Here is a 22,306-nt window from a genome sequence, read left to right as displayed (position 1 = left end):
GCTGAAAGGTGGAAGCAATATATGTTGTTGTTGTTGTGGTCTTCAGTCCTGAGACTGGTTTGATGCAGCTCTCCATGCTACTCTATCCTGTGCAAGCTTCTTCATCTCCCAGTACCTACTGCAACCTACATCCTTCTGAATCTGCTTAGTGTATTCATCTCTTGGTCTCCCTCTACGATTTTTACCCTCCACGCTGCCCTCCAATGCTAAATTTGTGATCCCTTGATGCCTCAAAACATGTCCTACCAACCGATCCCTTCTTCTAGTCAAGTTGTGCCACAAACTTCTCTTCTCCCCAATCCTATTCAATACCTCCTCATTAGTTATGTGATCTACCCACCTTATCTTCAGCAGTCTTCTGTAGCACCACATTTCGAAAGCTTCTATTCTCTTCTTGTCCAAACTGGTTATCGTCCATGTTTCACTTCCATACATGGCTACACTCCATACAAATACTTTCAGAAACGACTTCCTGACACTTAAATCTATACTCGATGTTAACAAATTTCTCTTCTTCAGAAACGCTTTCCTTGCCATTGCCAGTCTACATTTTATATCCTCTCTACTTCGACCATCATCAGTTATTTTACTCCCTAAATAGCAAAACTCCTTTACTACTTTAAGTGTCTCATTTCCTAATCCAATCCCCTCAGCATCACCCGATTTAATTTGACTACATTCCATTATCCTCGTTTTGCTTTTGTTGATGTTCATCTTATATCCTCCTTTCAAGACACTGTCCATTCCGTTCAACTGCTCTTCCAAGTCCTTTGCTGTCTCTGACAGAATTACAATGTCATCGGCGAACCTCAAAGTTTTTACTTCTTCTCCATGAATTTTAATACCTACTCTGAATTTTTCTTTTGTTTCCTTTACTGCATGCTCAATATACAGATTGAATAACATTGGGGAGAGGCTACAACCCTGTCTCACTCCTTTCCCAACCACTGCTTCCCTTTCATACCCCTCGACTCTTATAACTGCCATCTGGTTTCTGTACAAATTGTCAATAGCCTTTCGCTCCCTGTATTTTACCCCTGCCACCTTCAGAATTTGAAAGAGAGTATTCCAGTTAACGTTGTCAAAAGCTTTCTCTAAGTCTACAAATGCTATAAACGTAGGTTTGCCTTTTCTTAATCTTTCTTCTAAGATAAGTCGTTAGGTTAGTATTGCCTCACGTGTTCCAACATTTCTACGGAATCCAAACTGATCTTCCCTGAGGTCCGCTTCTACCAGTTTTTCCATTCGTCTGTAAAGAATTCGCGTTAGTATTTTGCAGCTGTGACTTATTAAACTGATAGTTCGGTAATTTTCACATCTGTCAACACCTGCTTCCTTTGGGATTGGAATTATTATATTCTTCTTGAAGTCTGTGGGTATTTCGCCTGTCTCATACATCTTGCTCACCAGATGCTAGAGTTTTGTCATGACTGGCTCTCCCAAGGCTCTCAGTAGCTCTAATGGAATGTTGTCTACTCCTGGGGCCTTGTTTCGACTCAGGTCTTTCAGTGCTTTGTCAAACTCTTCACGCAGTATCTTATCTCCCATTTCATCTTCATCTACATCCTCTTCCATTTCCATAATATTGTCCTCAAGTACATCGCCCTTGTATAAACCCTCTATATACTCCTTCCACCTTTCTGCCTTCCCTTCTTTGCTTAGAACTGGGTTGCCATCTGAGCTCTTGATATTCATACAAGTGGTTTTCTTCTCTCCAAAGGTCTCTTTAATTTTCCTGTAGGCAGTATCTATCTTACCCCTAGTAAAAAAAGCCTCTACATCCTTACATTTGTCCTCTAGCCATCCCTGCTTAGCCATTTTGCACTTTCTGTCGATCTCATTTTTGAGACGTTTGTATTCCCTTTTGCCTGCTTCATTTACTGCATTTTTATATTTTCTCCTTTCATCAATTAAATTCAATATTTCTTCTGTTACCCAAGGATTTCTATTAGCCCTTGTCTTTTTACCTACTTGATCCTCTGCTGCCTTCACTACTTCATCCCTCAGAGCTACCCATTCTTCTTCTACTGTATTTCTTTCCCCCATTCCTGTCAATTGTTCCCTTATGCTCTCCCTGAAACTCTGTACAACCTCTGGTTCTTTCAGTTTATCCAGGTCCCATCTCCTTAAATTCCCACCTTTTTGCAGTTTCTTCAGTTTCAATCTGCAGTTCATAACCAATAGATTGTGGTCAGAATCCACATCTGCCCCTGGAAATGTCTTACAATTTAAAACCTGGTTCCTAAATCTCTGTCTTACCATTATATAATCTATCTGAAATCTGTCAGTATCTCCAGGCTTCTTCCATGTATACAACCTTCTTTCATGATTCCTGAACCAAGTGTTAGCTATGATTAAGTTATGCTCTGTGCAAAATTCTACAAGGCGGCTTCCTCTTTCATTTCTTCCCCCCAATCCATATTCACCTACTATGTTTCCTTCTCTCCCTTTTCCTACTGACGAATTCCAGTCACTCATGACTATTAAATTTTCGTCTCCCTTCACTACCTGAATAATTTCTTTTATCTCGTCATACATTTCACCAATTTCTTCATCATCTGCAGAGCTAGTTGGCATATAAACTTGTACTACTGTAGTAGGCATGGGCTTTGTGTCTATCTTGGCCACAATAATGCGTTCACTATGCTGTTTGTAGTAGCTAACCCGCACTCCTATTTTTTTATTCATTATTAAACCTACTCCTGCATTACCCCTATTTGATTTTGTATTTATAACCCTGTAATCACCTGACCAAAAGTCTTGTTCCTCCTGCCACCTAACTTCACTAATTCCCACTATATCTAACTTTAAGCTATCCATTTCCCTTTTTAAATTTTCTAACCTACCTGCCCGATTAAGGGATCTGACATTCCACGCTCCGATCCGTAGAATGCCAGTTTTCTTTCTCCTGATATATAGAGGGCCTATAAAAGTGAAACAAATGTGAAGGCAATGTTATAGAAACAGAATAGGAAATATTTGAAGATGTGATATGAGATATAATACTGTGATAACAATTTGACAGGGCTCTGAAAGACCTAAGTGGAAACAGGGCCCCTTGAGTAGAGAACATTCCCCTCAGAATTATGGAGATCCTTGGAAGAGCCAACAAGAAGAGTGTCCCATCTGGCGGGCGAGATATTTGAGACAGGCAAAATACCGCACGAGTGCAGGAAGAATGTAATATCCCAATTCCAAAGAAGGTATATCCTCACAGGTATGAGTACTACCAAGCCATCAGATTTATAAGTCATGGTTCTAAAATAATTACACTTATTATTTATGGAAGAATGAAAAAACTGGTAGAGACAGACCTTAGGGAAGTTCAGATTGGGTTCTGGAGAGATCTAAGTGTGCGCAAGGCAACAGTGACCCTATGAGTTATCTTAGAAGATAGGTCAAAAAAACAAAAACCTACATTTATAGTTTTTGGAGATTTAGAGAGAGTTTTTAACAATGTGAACTAGAGTACACTCCTCGAAAATTTGCAGGGATAAAATACAGGGAGGAAAAAAAAAAGAAAAAAAAACTATTTACAATTTGGACAGATATCAGATTGCAAATATGAAAGACATGAAAAGGAAGCCAAAGTTGAGAAGGATATGAGACGGGGTTGCAGTCTATCTTCAACATTATTCAATGTGTGAAGGATACTAAGGAGAATTTAGCAAAGGGAATTAAAGTTCATGGAGAAGAAGTAAAAACTGTAAGGTTTATGGGTGGCATTGCAATTCCATCAGAGATGGCAGCTTAACAGAATCAATAGTCTGATGAAGAGAGATTATGAGATGAACATCAATAAAAGTAAAACAAGGATAATGAAATGTAATCAAATTAAATCAGGTGGCGATGAGGGACTTAGAGTAGGAGTAGGTAAATCTTGTTATTTGGGTAGCAAAATAACTGACAGTGGCCAAAGTAGCGAGGATATAAAATGGAGATAGACCATAGCAAGAAAAGCATTAATGAAAAAGAGAAATTTGTTAAGAATTAATATAAATTTCAATGTTAGGAACCCTTTTCTGAAGGTATTTGTCTAGTGTAACCTTGTGGAGCTTGGATGACAAGCAGTTCAGACAAGATGAGAATAGAAGCTTTTGAAATGTGGTGCTGTAGAAGACTGCTAAAGATTAAATGGTTAGACCAAATATCAAATGCTGAGGTACTGGGCTGAACTGGGGAAAAAAAATTTTGTGGCACAACTTCCTAACAGAAAGGATTGGTTGATAGGACTTGTCCTGAGACACCAAGGAATTGGCGATTTGGCAATGAAGAGAAGTGTTCTATGTAAATTGAAGGTGGAAGGGAGGAAAGGAGAGGAAAGGAAAGGGAAGGGATTATTGATATCAGATGCATTGGGAGTTTCCACGGAATCAGTGTCGATGAATGAAAATATGTGCCGGACCTGGACTTGAACCCAGGGTCTCCTGCTTACTATCAATTCACCTTTGCGGGCAATGGATCCACCTTCTTAAGTGCGGATGCATGATTACATCTGACCTCCTTTGGGAATCTCAAAGTAGCGAGCATGGAGGACACGGACAAGGATTGCAGATAGGTGGTGCTAGGTCGGAGTGTGGGTCGGCTGAGAGGCTTGTTGAGATAGCCCATGCAGTTGTGATAAACAGTATATCCGGGTGGTGCAGAGGTTAGCACAGCTGCTTAGTAAGCTGGAAATCCTGGGTTCGAGACCCCGTCCAGCACACACATTTATTCGGCACTGCTGATTCCACATACAGTACCAATGCAACTAACATCAATAATCCCTTCCCTTTCCTTTCTTCTCCATCTACCTTCAATTTACATGTAGCGGACCACAGCTGTGGATTCCACTTGGTGTCTGTTGTTTTGGACATGCCCAAAACAACAGACACCATGCATTCATATAATAGAAGGGAAGGTTGATGGATAAGAATTGTAGTTATAGACGAAGGCTTGAATACAGTAAGTGGGTTCAAATAGATGTAGGCTGCAGAAGTTACTCATAGATGCAGAGACTTGCAAGTGTCTTTGGACTGAGGATAGCAACAACAAAAATGAAACAACATTAGTTGATGCCTCAGAATGTGGACACTGTAATGATCCATAGGCTGGAGTTTTAAGTAAAGGTTTATTTCCTTGTTGAATCAGTTCCTTGAAATTTTGTTAAAGTTTTGTCTATGCATGCACAGTACGAGGTCCTTGCTATTCATGAATAATAAACATCGCACAAAACCACTAGAAGTTGTCACCCCTCCTTAAGTGGCTCATATGTAACTAGTTTATTTGATACTTCTTATTTAATAGTTATCACCATCCTCTTGGAGGCATTGTCCATTCTGTTGGATGCTTTCTGCTTATTAAGTAACTCAATTTACTTCTGAAATTTGACAGGTATATTTACATTGTGACTGGTGGCCGAGTTTATCGTTTAGTTTCCTAGTTACTGAGAGTGTAACTTTGGTATAATCCTGCTCCTCGGTGTTGAAAAAGTATAACAATTGAAATCTCTCTTGTGGAACATTTTGAAGTGGTAGTACTAATTAAAAAAATTTGTGCTTATTTTCTAGTTGTAATGTTAACAATTTGAAATAAGTAAATGCAGAAGCCAGTCTCTTGCCATGGACTAGCTCTTCTGGCATAGGGATGAGCGTTAGTGGTTTGCCTGCAGTCCAAATAGAACAAGAATATGGTAGTGAAAATGATTATTTTTAAATTTTTAAGGAAGTGCTTACCTATAGGGGTTGAGAAACTTACTACTTTCTCAAATAAGCATATCACATAATGTTCAAAATTGAAATAAGAGAAAAATTCAAGCTCAGGAATGTAGGAAAAGATGGATTCTTACTTACTGTAAAGATGGTATATTAAGTTGCAGATACGCACAGTTAAAAGACACTTACACAAAGTTTTTGGCCACAGCCTTCATCAGCAAAATAGAAACATACACCATGCATTCTAGCCTGAGTGTGTGTGTGAGGTGTGCTTGTTTGTGTGGATGAATGGTGTGTGTTTCACTTTTGCTGATAAAGGATATGGCCAAAACATTTTGTTTAAGTGTCTTTTAATTGAGCCTGTCTGCAACTTAACCTATCATTATGGGAAGTAGCAATCTATCTTTTCCTATGTTGTTAATATTCCTACCTTGAGTTTCCATTGGAGGAATTCAAGCTCGTTTTGAAGTCAACGAAGAGAGGAAGGATACTACCATGGCAGCTCTGCTGATTTTGCTGTTGCCATTTTCTACAGTTTGGTTTAAAAAGCAGTTACTGAAAAGAGCACCCTGCACCAAGGTGAGCAATTATCTGAATAACACATTCAATATGCTGAGCTACACGACTTTTCGAAATATCACCAATCCCATTGGTGTAGATAGGCCATTGACCAGTCTTCTTGTACATACTAATCATAAGATTTGCAGACATCTTGGGTTACAAAGTACATTGGTACTTAGTCACTACACATACAAAATTTTTAAATCTGTATTTTACCCAATCCCTCCCTCACCAGTCCTTTAAAAAAGTCCTGTTACAATACATCCAAGACAAATATTTGACTCAGATTGTGACAAAGCAGATGGATTATTTCCATCTTTTGTTTTTTCCTGCTCCTAAAAAGTAACCAGATTCTTTTGCTAAATTCCATCACATTTTCAATGAATATACTTACCTGTTAACTTATAGCACTTACTGAAAAGTCTCAAAATCACATTTAGACTTAATTTCACTTAGATTTATTATTCAGATCTCATTCCAAGTGGTGTGATTCCATTTGTATAATTAATTTTCATTGGGAAATTGTTAATAAAAGTTACAATCAATTAAAGTTAGGACTATAGTTTGTCACCTGCAAAAACACGAGCTAATTGTAATATTTGTGAAGGATGATGTACACCATTTGAAAGATAAGCATTCTAACTTTCCTGTAAAGTTTTTTAATTATCTGAAACTAATTATCTTATGCAACAATTAACATCAAATTTCTGGACCAATATCAGTTTCCACCACAGATTTTGTAATAACTGCTGTTACATTTCAGATTTTGACTAATTCCTTTTGTTGCTTCAATTTGTTCCATAAAAAACGACACACAGCATTGAGCGATTGACTCACTAATTAATAATTCCATGTAATTAATTTTAATTTTCAGTATGATTCTTATTTGTGTAAACACAGGATTCACTTTGCAGAAGAAAAATCGTGTTCTTGTGTTTTTATAAATTTGTAGCCAGCAACATTTCCTATAATCAAAAACTCTATTAGGTTCTTTTATGTCATCAAAAGCAATAAATTACAACCTAGCTATTTTTCAAAATAATAATTTGTTCTGATGCCTGTCTATAAGTAGTTGTAAATCGCCAAGAACAGTCAGTCCACGAGTTGAAAATAAATGTGTTGGTATAAGTGAAAATGTGTGCCCTGGCAACTGCGAAACTCAAGAACTTTAATGTGTAAAAGCTTTCACATGATTGCAGTACTTATATGAGGTTCATTCAAATTAAACCTGGTCAGTGCATCTACCTTTGCCTTACATGTAAGGTGGCATCACGTAACTGCGGGTATGATGGCGGCATCTGTTGGTAGAGAGACTGACGAATGCACACCGTTTGATGTTGCGTAGGACCAGTGTGGTCTCATGCCGAAGAGAAGGTGGTCACACAAGTTATTGTTCACTACCGAACCTGCAGGCGAGTAAGCAGGAACAACATGGAGTGATTCGATTTTTGGCGGCGGAGGGAGTTGGAGGCCATGAAATGTATCGACGGATGAAGGCTGTGTATGGTGAGTATAGTCTGTGTTGTTCAAGTGTTGTGGAATGACGCAAACAATTTCTTGAAGGGCGCAAGTCACTGGAAGACAATGCTCATCCTGGACAGGATCATTGTGTTATCACACTGGAAATGGTTGAGGAAGTGAATGCTTTAGTATTGGACAACTGCAGAATCACCATGGATGAGATCCATTGGTTACTGGCTATTTTTGGCCACACCATAATGCGTCATCACTTGAACTTTCAAAAAATCTGTGCACAGTGGGTTCCCCACCAACTGACCGCTGAACAGCGAAATACTCAAATGGTGCTGTCTTTGAGTCATTTGCAACATTATCATGAGGAGGAATACGGCTTTCTGTTGCGTATTGTCTCATGTGACAAAACGTGGTGTCACCATTTGGAACTGGAAAGCAAGCATCAGAGCAAGAAGTGGAAACATTCGACTTCACCACCTCCAAAGAAATCAGTGGCCATGCACACCAGTTCTGGTAAGGTCATGTATCCTTCTTTTTTGGCCACAAGGGCCCAATGCTTGTTGAGTTCCTGGAATGGTGAACTATTGTCAATACCCAGTGTTATGAAGCCACTTTGCAGAACCTTAGACGAGCCATCAAGTCGAAATGCCAAGGCATGTTGTCCAATGGTGTTATCCTCATGCATGATAACGCCCACCCACACACGGCCAATGCGGTGAAATGACATTGCAGCAGTTTTGGTGGGAAATGCTGGAGCATCCACTGTATAGTCCTGACCTTTCACCGTGTGACTTTCATGTGTTTGGACCTTTAAAACAAGCTATTTGTGGACATTGATCCGCAATGGATGATGAAGTGTGTGATTGAGTCCAGGCGTGGAGCCGACAGCAGCCTACTAGCTTCTTCAAGGATGGAATCGCCACCAACTGTCACAGTGGGATAAATGCGTTAACAGTTTTGGTGATTATTTTTGAGTATGTGTATTGTGTACGTGATTATTTTTGAGTATATGTACTGTGTATAACTACATTTTTGAGTTAACAAAATCATTACTGTTACTTTACACTAGTGACTGGGTTTCATTTGAATGTCCCTTATACCTTATAATTAATGAACATTGTGACTGAATCGTGATTAACAAGTACTGTAAAAGGCTGTTGTCATCAGAGTGAGTGACTGTTAGATATGATGATGTTAATGATGAACCAACTTAATATGAACTATTGCAGTGTGATTATATCCAATGGATCACTAAATGACTGTGCTAAATGTGCATTATTTAGTTTCTTGCTCTGTAAACGTGTGCCAATGATTGATTCTAGTAAAAAGTGGTCACCATAATTAATAACTGAACTTTGCATGGAATAAAGTGTCAATGTTAATGTCAACTAAACTGTTGGTATCATGTACATTTTTTAATGCCACCATTCCACACTTATGTAGAGTTCCAGCTTTGAGGTGGTCAAGATTGGTGCTGCTAAGGACAAGGCTATAAAATCCAGGTCAATATCATTTCAGACACACTAAGGAAGTGGCACATTACAGGACTAAATGTCAGCTGGGAATAAAGCATGAGGGACAAAATTCTTTGTATATACTTACTTGAGGATGTGAAACCTATAAAATTTGTTAAGTAAATTAATGTGTTATCTCACTTCACTAAGGGATAAATCGGGATCATTCATAATGTCTTGATACATCACCACTTCTCACGATGGCTAGGGGAAAGTATATTGCATGAAATGGTTAGACTGTTGTCTAGAATTTGTTTCCAGAATGGGTATTTTATCCGCCAATGGTGTGTACACTTTCCAGTAAATAAAGAAAAAATCATGGTGATCTCAAATGACACAGGAAAGCTTTTAGGAAATGGGGGGGGATGAGACATGCAGTAGGTGAGGGTCCAAGAAGCATGCTTGTCCCGCACACACTGTTGTTTGACAGGTCATTACAAAATACAAAGAACTCCAACAATGCTATATGTTATAAAAAGAAAAATCATGTGAAAAAAAAGAAGTCCTGTGGAAGCAAATTTTTCTGTGGTGTTCATATAACCCCAGAGTGAGTTCCATTTGTACATTACCCATCGAAAAAGTTCTGGGACTGATTTTATTCCTGGTGTATAAGCGATGTCGGTGTAATAATTGTGGCATCTACGTACATACGTACTCTGCAACTCACCTGTATCACTACTGTTCATTTTCTTTCCTGTTCCACTCACAAATAGAGTGAGGGAAAAAGAGGCGCCTCCTTACGAGCCCTAATTTCTCTTGTCTTTGTGGTCCTTATGCAGAATGTGCATTGGTAGCAGTAGAATAATTCTACAGTCAGCTTCAAGTTGCTTGTTCTCTAAATTATCTCAATAGTGTTCCTCAAAAAGAATGTCGCCTTTCCTCCAGGGATTTCCATTTGAGTTCTTGAAGCATCTCCGTAATACTTGCATGTTGATGAAACCTGCTGGTAACAAATCTAGCAGCCCATCTCTGAACTGCTTTGGTGTCTTCCTTCAATCCAACCTAGTTGGGATCTCAAACACTCAAGCAATACTCAACTCACACTGGTATTCTGTATGTGGTCTCCTTTACAGATGAACCACATGTTCCTCTAATTCTCCCAATAAAATGAAGTTACCATTCTCCTTCCGTACTGCTGTCCTTGTGTGTTCATTCTGTTTCATATCACTTTGCAACATTATGCCCAGATATTTAAACAAAATGACTGTGTCAAGAAGGATACTACTAATTCTGTATCTGAACATTAACGGGTTTGTTTTTTCTAGTCATCTGCATTAACTTACATTTTTCCTCATTCAGAGAAAGCAGCCATTCATCAAACTAACTAGAAATGAAATGTCTGCTTGTGTCTGTGTATGTGCGGATGGATATGTGTGTGTGTGTGTGTGTGCGGGTGCGGGCAAGTGTATACCTGTCCTTTTCTCCCCCTAAGGTAAGTCTTTCCACTCCCAGGATTGGAATGACTCCTTACCCTCTCCCTTAAAACCCACATCCTTTCATCTTTCCCGCTCCTTCCCTCTTTCCTGATGAAGCAACCATTGGTTGCGAAAGCTTGAATTTTGTGTGTATGTTTGTGTTTGTTTGTGTGTCTATCAACATGGCAGCGCTTTCGTTTGGTAAGTTACATCATCTTTGATTTTAGATATATTTTTCATAATGTAAATGGATAGATAAAAAATCTACTCACCAAGTGGAGGCAGGAGAACACACACACACAGGAAGGTTCAATTTTTACAAGCTTTCGGAGCCAGTGGTTTCTTCTTCTGGCAGAAGAATTGAAGGGGAAGGAAGAGGGGTGAAGGAAACAGGACTGGAGAGATTTAGGAAAAGGGGTACAGTTCAGAAAAGTTACCCAGAACCTGGGTCAGGGGAGACTTACTGGACGGGATGAGAAGGAAAGACTGATTGTTGAGAACTCAGCAATCAGTCCCAACACTCAGTCTTTCCTTCTCATCCCATCTGGTAAGCCTCCCCTGACCCTTTTCCATAATATTGCCCTCAAATACATCTCCCTTGTATAGAACCTCTACATACTCCTTCCACCTTTTGCTTTCCCTTCTTTGTTTAGGGTTGGTTTTCCATCTTTTCTACAGAGGTCTCCTTAATTTTCGTATAGGTGGCATCAATTTTTCTTCCTAGTGATATGTGCTTCTAAATCTATACACTTGTCCTCTAACCAACCCTGCTTAATCGGTTTGCATTTCTTGTCAATCTCATTTCATGTATTCCCTTTCACGTGCTTCATTTATTGCATGTTTATATTTTCTCCTTTCATCAGTTAAATTCAATATCTCTTGTGTTACCCAAGTATTTCTACTAGCCCTTTTTTCCTATTTGATCCTCTGCTGCCTTCATTATTTCATCTTTCAAAGCTACCCATTCATCTTTTACTGTATTTCCTTCTCTGCTCTAGTCAACCTTTGCCTAATGCTTCTTCTGAAACTCTCCACAATTGTTGGTTCTTTCAACATATCCTGGTCCCATCTCCATAATTTGCTATCTTTTTGCAATTTTTTCAGTTTTACTTTATAGTCAGTAACCAATAAATTGTGCTCAGAGTCCACTTACATCCCTGGAAATGTCTTGCAATTCCAAATCTACTTCCAAAATCTCTGTTTTAGCTCTTATGTAATTAATCTCAAATGTTCTAATATCTCCAGTTCTCTTTCACATATACAACTTTCATGCTTCTTAAACCAAGTGTTAGTGGTGATTAAATTATGCTCTGTGCAAAATTCTACCAGGCAACTTCCTGCTTCATTCCTTTTCACCAGTCTATATTCACGTACTTCTTTTTCTTCTGTTCCATTCCCTAATATTTAATTCCAGTCCCTCATGACTATTAAATTTTCATCTCCCTTAACTATCTGAATAATTTCTTTTGTCTGATCATTTATTTCCTCAGTAACTTCATCATCTGTGGGGCTGATTGGCATATAAACTTGTAATACTGTGGTGGGTGTGGGCTTTGTGTCTATTTTGGTTACCACAATGCGTTCACTATGCTGTTTATAGTAGCTTATCTGCATTCCTATTTTTTTTATTCATTATTAAACCTACTCCTGCATTACCCCTTTTTGATTTAGTATTTATAACCCTGTATTCACCCGACCAGAAGTCCTGGTGCTCCTGCCACCTAACTTCACTAGTGAAACAACTCTTTGGAAAACACACTCATTTTTCTTGTCACATTCATTTCAGCTTTTAGAAGAGAAAACTGTGCTTGTTTTACCCAAGATGGCATCAGGCTATGTTTATTCTGTATTGTCTTATTTTTGTGTAACTATGAATTGCACATAGCTTACTTTACCATTCAAAGGTGCATTTACTTACTACAAGAAAAATGGGGAAGGTTTCTCTGTGTGACTCCTTAAAACACTATAGTGATGCTCTCCTTTTGTTTGTGTATGTATTCTGTTTCTTGTATTGATGTTTAAGTTTTACTGCTTCCTACAAGAAATAATTATTAGGGGTGTTAAAATAATGTAGATTCCAGAATAGGAAAAACAACCAAAAACAAAGAAAGTTAACTGCTCACCTGCAGCTGGTTGATACATGGTGCATAAAAATATTTGCCTGCCGTGAGACATCTTTAACTCTTGAGTTTGTGATCTGCTTCCTAAATAGTGAATTTTATCACTTCATGCATCCGAACACTGAACACTAGTAAATGCTGCAAGATATGTATGCTAGGTAGTACAACACATTAAAATGAACTAAAAGAAAAAATGAATTGTATAGGAATAAAGGAGATGACTCACCGAAAGGCAGAAACATGGTGTTGTCGACAGGTACACAAACAAAAGGTATAGAGCTTTGCTTTGTTAGGTTTCAGAATGAAATTGCTGTCTCAAGCTTGTAGGGAGACGTGCACACACACACACACTCACACTCAATCACATGCACACACCTGTCTCCCTACATTGTGCTCAGTCAACTGCCAGCTCTTCTCTGGCTTGCAGTCAGTGTACTGGGGTGAGGTGGGGGTGCAGGGTGTGGTGGGATGAGGGATGGAGAGAGGCAGGGACGGGGTTGGGGGAAAGTGTTTAGAGGCTCTTGGGAGGGTGGAGAGCTATTTGTGGACTAGCTAGGGGCGTAGGTAGAGGGAGCAGGTGACAGATGGATGAGTGCGCAATTTCATGACTAGGACACGAGATGGAGCACACATATTGGGTGGGGATACTGGGACAGGGGATGGTGTGCGCGCGTGCGCGCGCACACACACACACACACACACACACACACACACACACACTCTGTTGGATGGGGGACAGCGAGTTACCTTAGGCTTAGCCTAGGGAGGTTACGGGAACATAGGATGTGCTGCAAGGATAGCCCCCATCTGCGCAGCTCAGGAAAACTGATGGTGGTGGGGAGGATCCAGATAGCCAACCCATTCCATCTGGATCCTCCCCAAGAGCTGCTAGATACTCCCCTCCCCTCCCCCCACCCATCCCCCTCCCTCTCTCCATCCCCCTCCTTCTCTCCATCCCTCACCCTGCCCTGCCCTTCATCCCCACCTCACCCCAGTATATTCACTGTGGGCTATGAAAGAGCTGGTAATCGTAGGAGACCTGCATGAGCGCATGTGTGTGTGTGTGTGTGTGTGTGTGTGTGTGTGTGTGTGTGTGTGTTTCTCCTACCAGCTTGAGAAAGGAATTCCATTCCGAAAGCTAGCAAAGCAAAGCTCTGTACCTTTTGTTTGTGTACCTTCGAAAACACAGAACTTCTGGCTTTCAGTAAGTCGTCTCTTTTATTCCTAAATAATTTGCTATTCTCGACCAGAACTTTCTGTTCATTACTAAAAGAAACATGACACTTATCATTAAAAATTTAACGATGGTTCATGTGTTTAGTAAAACATTAAATCAGACACTTTTCTTTAGTTTGAGTTGGTTGTTGTTCCTCATCTGGCCAATGCTGACAAAATCCTAGAAATTAAAACAAAACAACATGGACAGACAGGATGCAATTTCTTTTACAGTTTCCAATAGTTTGTCCCTTTGCTTCTTTATTATAAAATCAGTTAAAGTTATTTTCATTATAAAAAAATTTTTCACAAAAGTTCTCATATGGTAATTTATTTAATATTTGCTTGCGTAATTAATGGTAACATTATTTTTTGTGAAAAAAATAATCTTTTTATACTAATGAGTGAAATGTTCATTGGACTCATTTTACATTCTTCATACGTGGTTTAATACTCTTATTGGGTTTTGTATTATGCATCACACAGGCTCAGTGATATTTTTTAAATAGGTTGCAGTGCACAACCTTAATTTTTCCAAATCATAGATTAAATAGTCGTTTTCATGTCATGAAGCAGTGAAATACCCAGTGCGTGTTGATTTTTACTTGATATTATTAGCTTGGAAATATGTAAATGAAGTACAAAACTAAGTAAAACATCTTATGTACTTCCAAAAATGTTATCACACTACATAACATCACACCAAATCCTGAAAAGACATGCATCTGACTGTGGCATATGCAGGTTTTGAGTTCACTGTTCCTCTAGCTGAGTGAGTTACATTTCAAGCTACAACTCTTCTTCTAGTTTAAAAATTCAATCTCACTACACAGCCACACAGCTGTGGGTGGGTGTGTTTGGGTGGTTGTGAGAGTGTTTATTTGGGACTGTATTTTCAAACTAGAAAAAGATATGTAGCTCAAGATCTGGTAATGTGTCTGTACATTTGTTGTTTCTATGTGCCACATGGCAACGAGCTGCAGGTGAGTTGTTGCTTTTGCTCATTTTTGTACATTGTTATTAGAGAGGTGTATTAAATTTTTATTGTACCTAATTTTTAATTGCAAGCATTTATACAACAATTTTTTTCATAACCATTTAAATGGGAAATATAATACTTATTTTTCAGGTGTGTCACGAGCTCTAGCACTAATAGTGAACATTTGTCGAACATTTGGAAGTTCATTAATTTGCGCAAACTTGCCTTACATTACCTGAATATCCAGGATGCAAGATTTCTTCTAAAGGTAAAAGTCACAGTTTGTACACTTCTACTCTTGGGTGCATCTTAAGTGGCAATGTAATACATCTTCATTTAACACCTTCAGAGACAGTAATTTATTGTAATCTGCTCCCCTCCCTCTGTTCATAGAAATATTAGTTTTCTAATTTTTTTTTCTTTTTTCAGTGCCTATTGCTATACGCACTGATGTACTCCTGTTATAATTTTAATTCTTTTTGCAAACATTTTAAATTTTCTGTGTTGTACATCCTAAATTACTTTGGTTGCTTCAGTATTGAGAGATTTCCAAATCCTATAGTTTAAGACTCATTTCATTCCTGAATGGATCATTGCTGTGACCCACAGTGAAACTGTTAAAGTGCAGCATTGTGAAATTCACACTGTAATGTTGTTGATTAGATGTTCTTTTGTTGTTATTGTAACTTCATGAATTACAGGCTAAAAATCAGTTATCAGATAAATAATTTTTTCCTCAGAATCACATACCAATATCCTTCACAATGGTTTGTTGCAGAATCCATGAAAAAATTCTCAGTTTGATTGTAATAAATTTTCTTAAGATGAAAAAGCCTCAGTCCACAAATCAGCACAGATTTCAAAAGCATTGTTAGTGCAAAACTGATCTTGCCCTTTCTTCACATGATATCATACAAACCATGGATGAAGTGCAACAAACAGATTCCATATTGTTCAAACAAATTTCGGGCTTGCAGCCGGTTGTCGTTCAATACTTCGCACGATATTTCAACTGGGCACCTGCCAGTCATCTTCAGGTGAGCCATCGCAGACTGGCGAAAACGTCCTCTGTTCCGCAATATATAGCGTACTGTAACTATTCTGTGCATGCGTCGAAAACTTGATAGTTGAACCACACTGCCCGCCGGCAGCGCCCTCGCTGGTGGAATAGCGGAACTCAGTCGCCCTCTGCGTTGCTGTTTGCCACGGCCGTCGACGCACTCTGTCGTCTTCGATTTGAGCAAATCGTGGAGATGATGGGATTCCATGCACTGTCCAGCTAGTAGCCGCTGTCACGGTTTAACAGATTTTCCGCCAGTCGTATTTCTATAGATTCTTTAATAATGGAGTCCCAGAAAGACGTTGCTGTGGACAAAATCATTGTTTTCTCATACTCCATTGAATGTCCAGTAGAAATACAATGTTCAGCGATAGCGGACTTGCTTGGCTGCAAAAGGCGGGTGTAACGTTGATGTTCAGTGCAGCGTTCTTTCACGGTGCGTGTGATTTGACCTATGTAAGCCATACCACATTGGCACGGTATCTTGTAAATTCCGGCCTTTCGTAGTAACAGATTGTCCTTAACTGATCCCACAAGGTCCGCAATCTTCGATGGTGGGCGGAAAACCACTTTTACCTGAAATTTTCGGAGGATTCTTGCTATTTTAAACGAAGTGTTGCCAACGAAAGGAAGAAAAGCTAAAGATTGTTAGGAATGTTCTCCTTTTTATTCACTTCCTGCTTCTTAGTTTTAACTGTTAGTGCCCTGTTAATCTGCCGGATGGAATACCCATTTTCGCTGAATACTGTCTTTAGATGGGCGAGTTCTTCAGGTAAGCTACCTAGATCTGAGACAGTGTGAGCTCAATGAACAAGTGTTTTAAGCAAACTCATGGTTTGCGATGGGTGATGGCAACTCAATGCTTGCAGGTACAAATCAGTATGAGTGGGTTTCCGGTAAACTGAATGCCCTAGAGAACCATCATTCTTCCTTTGAACCAGGACATCCAAGAAAGGCAAACGACCATCTTTCTCTATTTCCAATGGTGAACCGGATGTTGCTATGAATGGAGTTGAGGTGATGTAGAAACTCCATGAGGCCACACTATGAAAGTGTCATCCACATACCGCCAAAAAACTGTTGGCTTCAGGGCAGCTGATTCAAGTGCTCAAGTGGTTTTCTGCCCACCATCGAAGATTGCGGACCTTGTGGGATCAGTTAAGGATAATCTGTTACTACGAAAGGCCGGAATTTACAAGATACCGTGCCATTGTGGTATGGCTTACATAGATCAAACCACACGCACCGTGAAAGAATGCTGCACTGAGCATCAACATTACACCCGCCTTTTGCAGCCAAACAAGTCCGCTATTTCTGAACATTGTATTTCTACTGGACATTCAATGGAGTATGAGAAAACAATGATTTTGTCCACAGCAACGTCTTTCTGGGACTCCATTATTAAAGAATCTGTAGAAATGTGACTGGTGGTAAATCTGTTAAACCGTGACAGCGGCTACCAGCTGGACAGTGCATGGAATCCCATCATCTCCACGATTTGTTCAAATCGAAGACGACAGAGTGCGTCGACGGCCGTGGCAAACAGCAACGCAGAGGGCGACTGAGTTCCGCTATTCCACCAGCAAGGGCGCTGCCAGCGGGCAGTGTGGTTCAACTATCAAGTTTTCGACGCATGCACAGAATAGTTACAGTACGCTACATATTGCGGAACGGAGGACGTTTTCGCCAGTCTGCGACGGCTCACCTGAAGATGACTGGCAGGTGCCCAGTTGAAATATCGTGCGAAGTATTGTACGACGACCAGCTGCAAGCCCGAAATTTGTTTGAACAGTCAATTCGCCGGGAAAATTTTAGAATTCACATCAGATTCCATATTCTTAGATTCAGGCTGAACACCAATCTGTGCGTGTTTGCTGAGTGACTGTAGGAGGATGTAAGTTGATGTAAACACAGTTTCTAGTTAGTTTGATGGATGTTATCTTGCTGTAAATGTAGGAAAGTGTAAGTTAGTGCAGACAAGAAGGAAAAATAATCCCATAATAGTTGAATACAGAATTAGTAGTGTGCTGCTTGACACAGTCACATCGATTAGATATCTAGGTGTAATGTTGCAGAGTGATATGAAATGGAATGAGCATTTAAGTACAGTCGTAGGGGAGGCAAGTGGTCAACTGTGGTTTATTGGGGGAATTTTAAGAATGTGCAGTTCATTTGTAAAGTAAGTCCAGCGTGGTACATTCTTGAGTACTGCTCGAGTGTTTGGGACCTCCACCTGGTTGAACTGAAGTAAGACACCAAAGCAATTCAGAGGCAGACTGCTAGATATGTTACCAGTAGGTTTGATCAACATATGTGTATTATGCAGATGCTTTGTGAAAAAAATGGGAATCCCTGGAGGGAAAACAACATTCTTTTCATGAAACACTATTGAGAAAATCTAGAGAACCAGCATTTGTAGTTGACTGCAGAGCGACTGTACTGTTACCAACGTACATTTTGCATAGGGACCGCAAAGAGAAATAAAGGCTCATATGGAGGCATATAGACAATTGTTTTTCCCTAGCTGTCTTTGTGATGGAACAGGAACGGAAATGTCTAGTACAGGTACCATGCACCATACAGACACTTGCTGAATATGTAGATGTTGAAGATTTGTTTTTTTGATTAGAATCTTTATTATTTTTCTTCTTTAAAATGCAATTCAAAGTAATTTAATGGTATTGCATTGACAGGTGTTTTCTGTTTTAGCCTACATTACATAAGACATGAAGAAATTCTCTTGGAAGAGAAATGATGTGACATTCTTTCCAATCACATTGCATGATTATAAAATAACCGTATAACCGTCCTTCATATTACTTTTGATCAGACTACACTGAGAGTCAGTGCAGCCACTTGGGTTAATTTGGGGGGGGGGGGGTTGAACAAACCCTAAAATGTTCCTAAGAGGTACAGCTGATTAATGAAATCCTTGACAGCATATAACTTATGAAATGTAGCTCATCGCTGTCTGATGGCTGCCCCATGAGCATCATCTGCAAGTACAGAAAATACATTAAGAAAGCATGGATGATATATGTTGTTCTTCCCACTGACATGTGAGTGCAGTGTGGAGCAAATGATGACATACACCTGAAAGTCAGCTGTAAAATTAGATGTACTTCTAGTGGTGCTTCAGATGTAATCTAGAGGCTGGGTACGATTCAAGAAGAAAAGGTATTACTATTACTGAGACATGAACTGATTTCTTTCACGTAGCAGTCAGGCGTGCTTGACTACTCGCTCTTATTGTTGTAGTCAGCAGTATGAAACTGGTTTGAGGCAGCTCTCCATTCTGGTCTTTCTTGTGCAACTGTCTTTATATTTGCAAAATTCCTGCATCCCTAAGACTTATCTTAGAAAATAGATCAACGAAAGGCAAACCTACATTTCTAGCATTTGTAGACTTAGAGAAAGCTTTTGACAATGTTGATTGGAATACTCTCTTTCAAATTCTGAAGGCGGCAGGGGTAAAATACAGGGAGCAAAAGGCTATTTACAATTTGTACAGAAACCAGAAGGCAGTTAAGAGTCGAGGGGCATGAAAGGGAAGCAGTGGTTGGGAAGGGAGTGAGACAAGGTTGTAGCCTATTCCTGATGTTTTTCAGTCTGTATATTGAGCAAGCGGTAAAGGGAACAAAAGAAAAATTTGGAGTAGGTATTAAAATCCATGGAGAATAAATAAAAACTTTGAGGTTCGCCGATGACATTATAATTCTGTCAGAGACAGCAAAGGACTTGGAAGAGCAGCTGAACGGAATAGACAGTGTCTTGAAAGGAGGATATAAGATGAACATCAACAAAAGCAAAACAAGGATGATGGAATGTAGTCGAATTAAGTCGGGTGATGCTGAGGGAATTAGATTAGGAAATGAGACACTTAAAGTAGTAAAGGAGTTCTGCTATTTGGGGAGCAAAATAACTGATGATGGTCAAAGTAGAGAGGATATAAACTGTAGACTGGCAATGGCAAGGAAAGCGTTTCTTAAGAAGAGAAATTTGCTAACATCAAGTATAGATTTAAGTTTCAAGAAGTCGTTTCTGAAAGTATTTGTATGGACTGTGGCCATGTATGGAAGTGAAACGGGGACAATAAATCATTTGGACAAGAAGAGAATAGAAGCTTTGGAAATGTGGTGCTACAGAAGAATGCTGAAGATTAGATGGGTAGATCACTTAACTAATGAGGAGGTATTGAATAGAGTTGGGAGACGAGAAATTTGTGGCACAACTTGACTAGAAGAAGGAATCACTTGGTAGGACATATTCTGAGGCATCAAGGAATCACCAATTTAGTATTGGAGGGCAGCGTGGAGGGTAAAAATCGTAGAGGGCAACCAAGAGATGAATACACTAAGCAGATTCAGAAGGATGTAGGTTGCAGCAGGAAGCTTGCACAGGATAGAGTAGCATGGAGAGCTGCATCAAAGCAGTCTCTGGGCTGAAGACAACAACAACAACAACAACAACAACATCAATTTTAGCCAGCTTACTGTATTCAATCATTGGTCTACTTTCAAATTTTTTATCGCCTTGCCCCTCAATTACCAAATAATTATTCCTCGGTTCCTCAACATGTGTCGTACCTACTGTAATTTAACAGACCAGGAAACAAATATAGAAGTATGCAATAAGACACTAGGTATACTACTTCAGTCACATTTTGTTACTTTCACAAATACTCAGACGCAAGACTTTGTTAATTGCTCATCATTATAAATAGACCAATAGTACTTGAGACTACTTACCACTTAGTAGAAACATTGAGTCATCAACACACATACAAAAAAAGAATGAAAACTTGCTAGCTTTCAGACAAGACTTTCAATGATCTAGAGAGTGCATGCGTGCATGTACATGCACCTACACACTTATTGCTCACAGCTGTGGCAGAAGTGTGAACTCAAGGGGAACCATTCTCTTGGGAATAGGGTCATAAAATGCAGAGTGTCCGAGGAGGTATGGTCAATGTTGAGGGACAGGACTGGAACAATCATTCAAAGCAAAAATTGCAGTAAACATGGGCTGTAAAGTGCATAACTTAAGAACTCTCAGCACTTGTTCATCTTCCTTACTGTGAAGCACATCTCTTCTCCTGATCAGGCTTTCACAGCTCTTAAGGTATGCATTTTAGAGCTCATGTTTACTAGAAAATTGTTTATTGTTTTGGTCCGTACTACATCCTCTAGAAACACAGGAAGCGGAGAGCTTGCAGCAGATGAGATTTGTTTCAAAAAATTGAAAATGAAAAAGTGTTCATAGCATTTAAAGAATACATTTCAAGAGCCCAAGTTGATTGGACATTTTTGCTTCAAATAATCGTCCTTGTCCTAACCTCCAGTATTGATCAGTATTTACCATTCCTCCTCAGGCATCCTGAATGACAATACCACAGTACCAGAAATTTTTGTTGCCCAAGACAGATTGAATGTGGTTTGTAGTTTTTGTATAATGTTACATCATTGTTTAGTCTCATAGTCCTTGTCAGTGTATACTAGATTTTGCTTGTTTACCAAAGTTCCAATATCATAAAATTACTATGTATTTATTGCTGTCTCCTAAACTCACCATTTTGTTGTGATAGCCTGTGTCATAGAGTAATTGAACTGACCTCAGGCCAGTTTAAGTTAAAAAGTCATGGGACATATGTTTTAAATGTGCGATCTAAGTTTTGCTGTATATGTATTGCACTTACCTGACATTCATGGTGCTCAGACAGTGTTCCTGTGACAGAAAAAGCTACAAGAGCAATCACAGGAATTACAAGCCAAGAATCGTGTCAAAAGCATTTTAAAGACCTAAACATCTCAACTGTACCTTCCTTTTATATTAAAACACGTCTTCTTTCAAAAACGGAAGAAAGAAAAACCGACTCTTTACATTGAAGAACAGCTATTCATTCACATGAAACTAGAAATAGAAATAAACTAGACATAGAATGTACAAGACTGTGCAAGATCCAAGGTATTTTTAAACACACGGGAATAAAGCCATATAACAAGCTACCACCAACAGTGAGAGATTTGCCAAATGATACTTTTGAGAAGCATCTTCAAAAACTGTTAGTTGATAAATGTTTTTACGGTGTTACGGAATTTGAATGTAAACAATAAATCTTCTCATCCCCAAGTATTGTTCAAACCTATCATTTACTGTAACAATAAAGCTAAGAAGGAAATAAAAATTCAGTATTTTGTGTTCCTGAAACTGTCAAAGTGCATGCAAAAACCTACAACATAGAGTGTGTAGAGTGTTTCTTACCATTTCCAAGTGCAC

General features: G+C 39.2%; 1 protein-coding gene across 3 annotated transcripts in view; it reads left to right on the top strand.

The window, feature by feature from the left end:
• The window catches only part of LOC126199189 (uncharacterized), a 200,766-nt gene that overhangs the window by 162,816 nt on the left and 15,644 nt on the right, over positions 1 to 22,306 (top strand). For all 3 annotated transcript variants that reach the window (XM_049935969.1, XM_049935967.1, XM_049935968.1), the window contains one exon: positions 15,121 to 15,238. In XM_049935969.1, the coding sequence (XP_049791926.1) occupies positions 15,121 to 15,238 (118 nt within the window). The remainder of the gene's footprint in view (positions 1 to 15,120; positions 15,239 to 22,306) is intronic.

The sequence above is a fragment of the Schistocerca nitens genome, chromosome 8 (genome assembly GCF_023898315.1).
Source record: "Schistocerca nitens isolate TAMUIC-IGC-003100 chromosome 8, iqSchNite1.1, whole genome shotgun sequence".
NCBI classification, from domain to species: Eukaryota; Metazoa; Arthropoda; class Insecta; order Orthoptera; family Acrididae; genus Schistocerca; species Schistocerca nitens.
The sequence above is the reverse complement of the archived record's forward strand: the minus strand, read 5'-3'. Positions and strand labels throughout refer to the sequence as shown.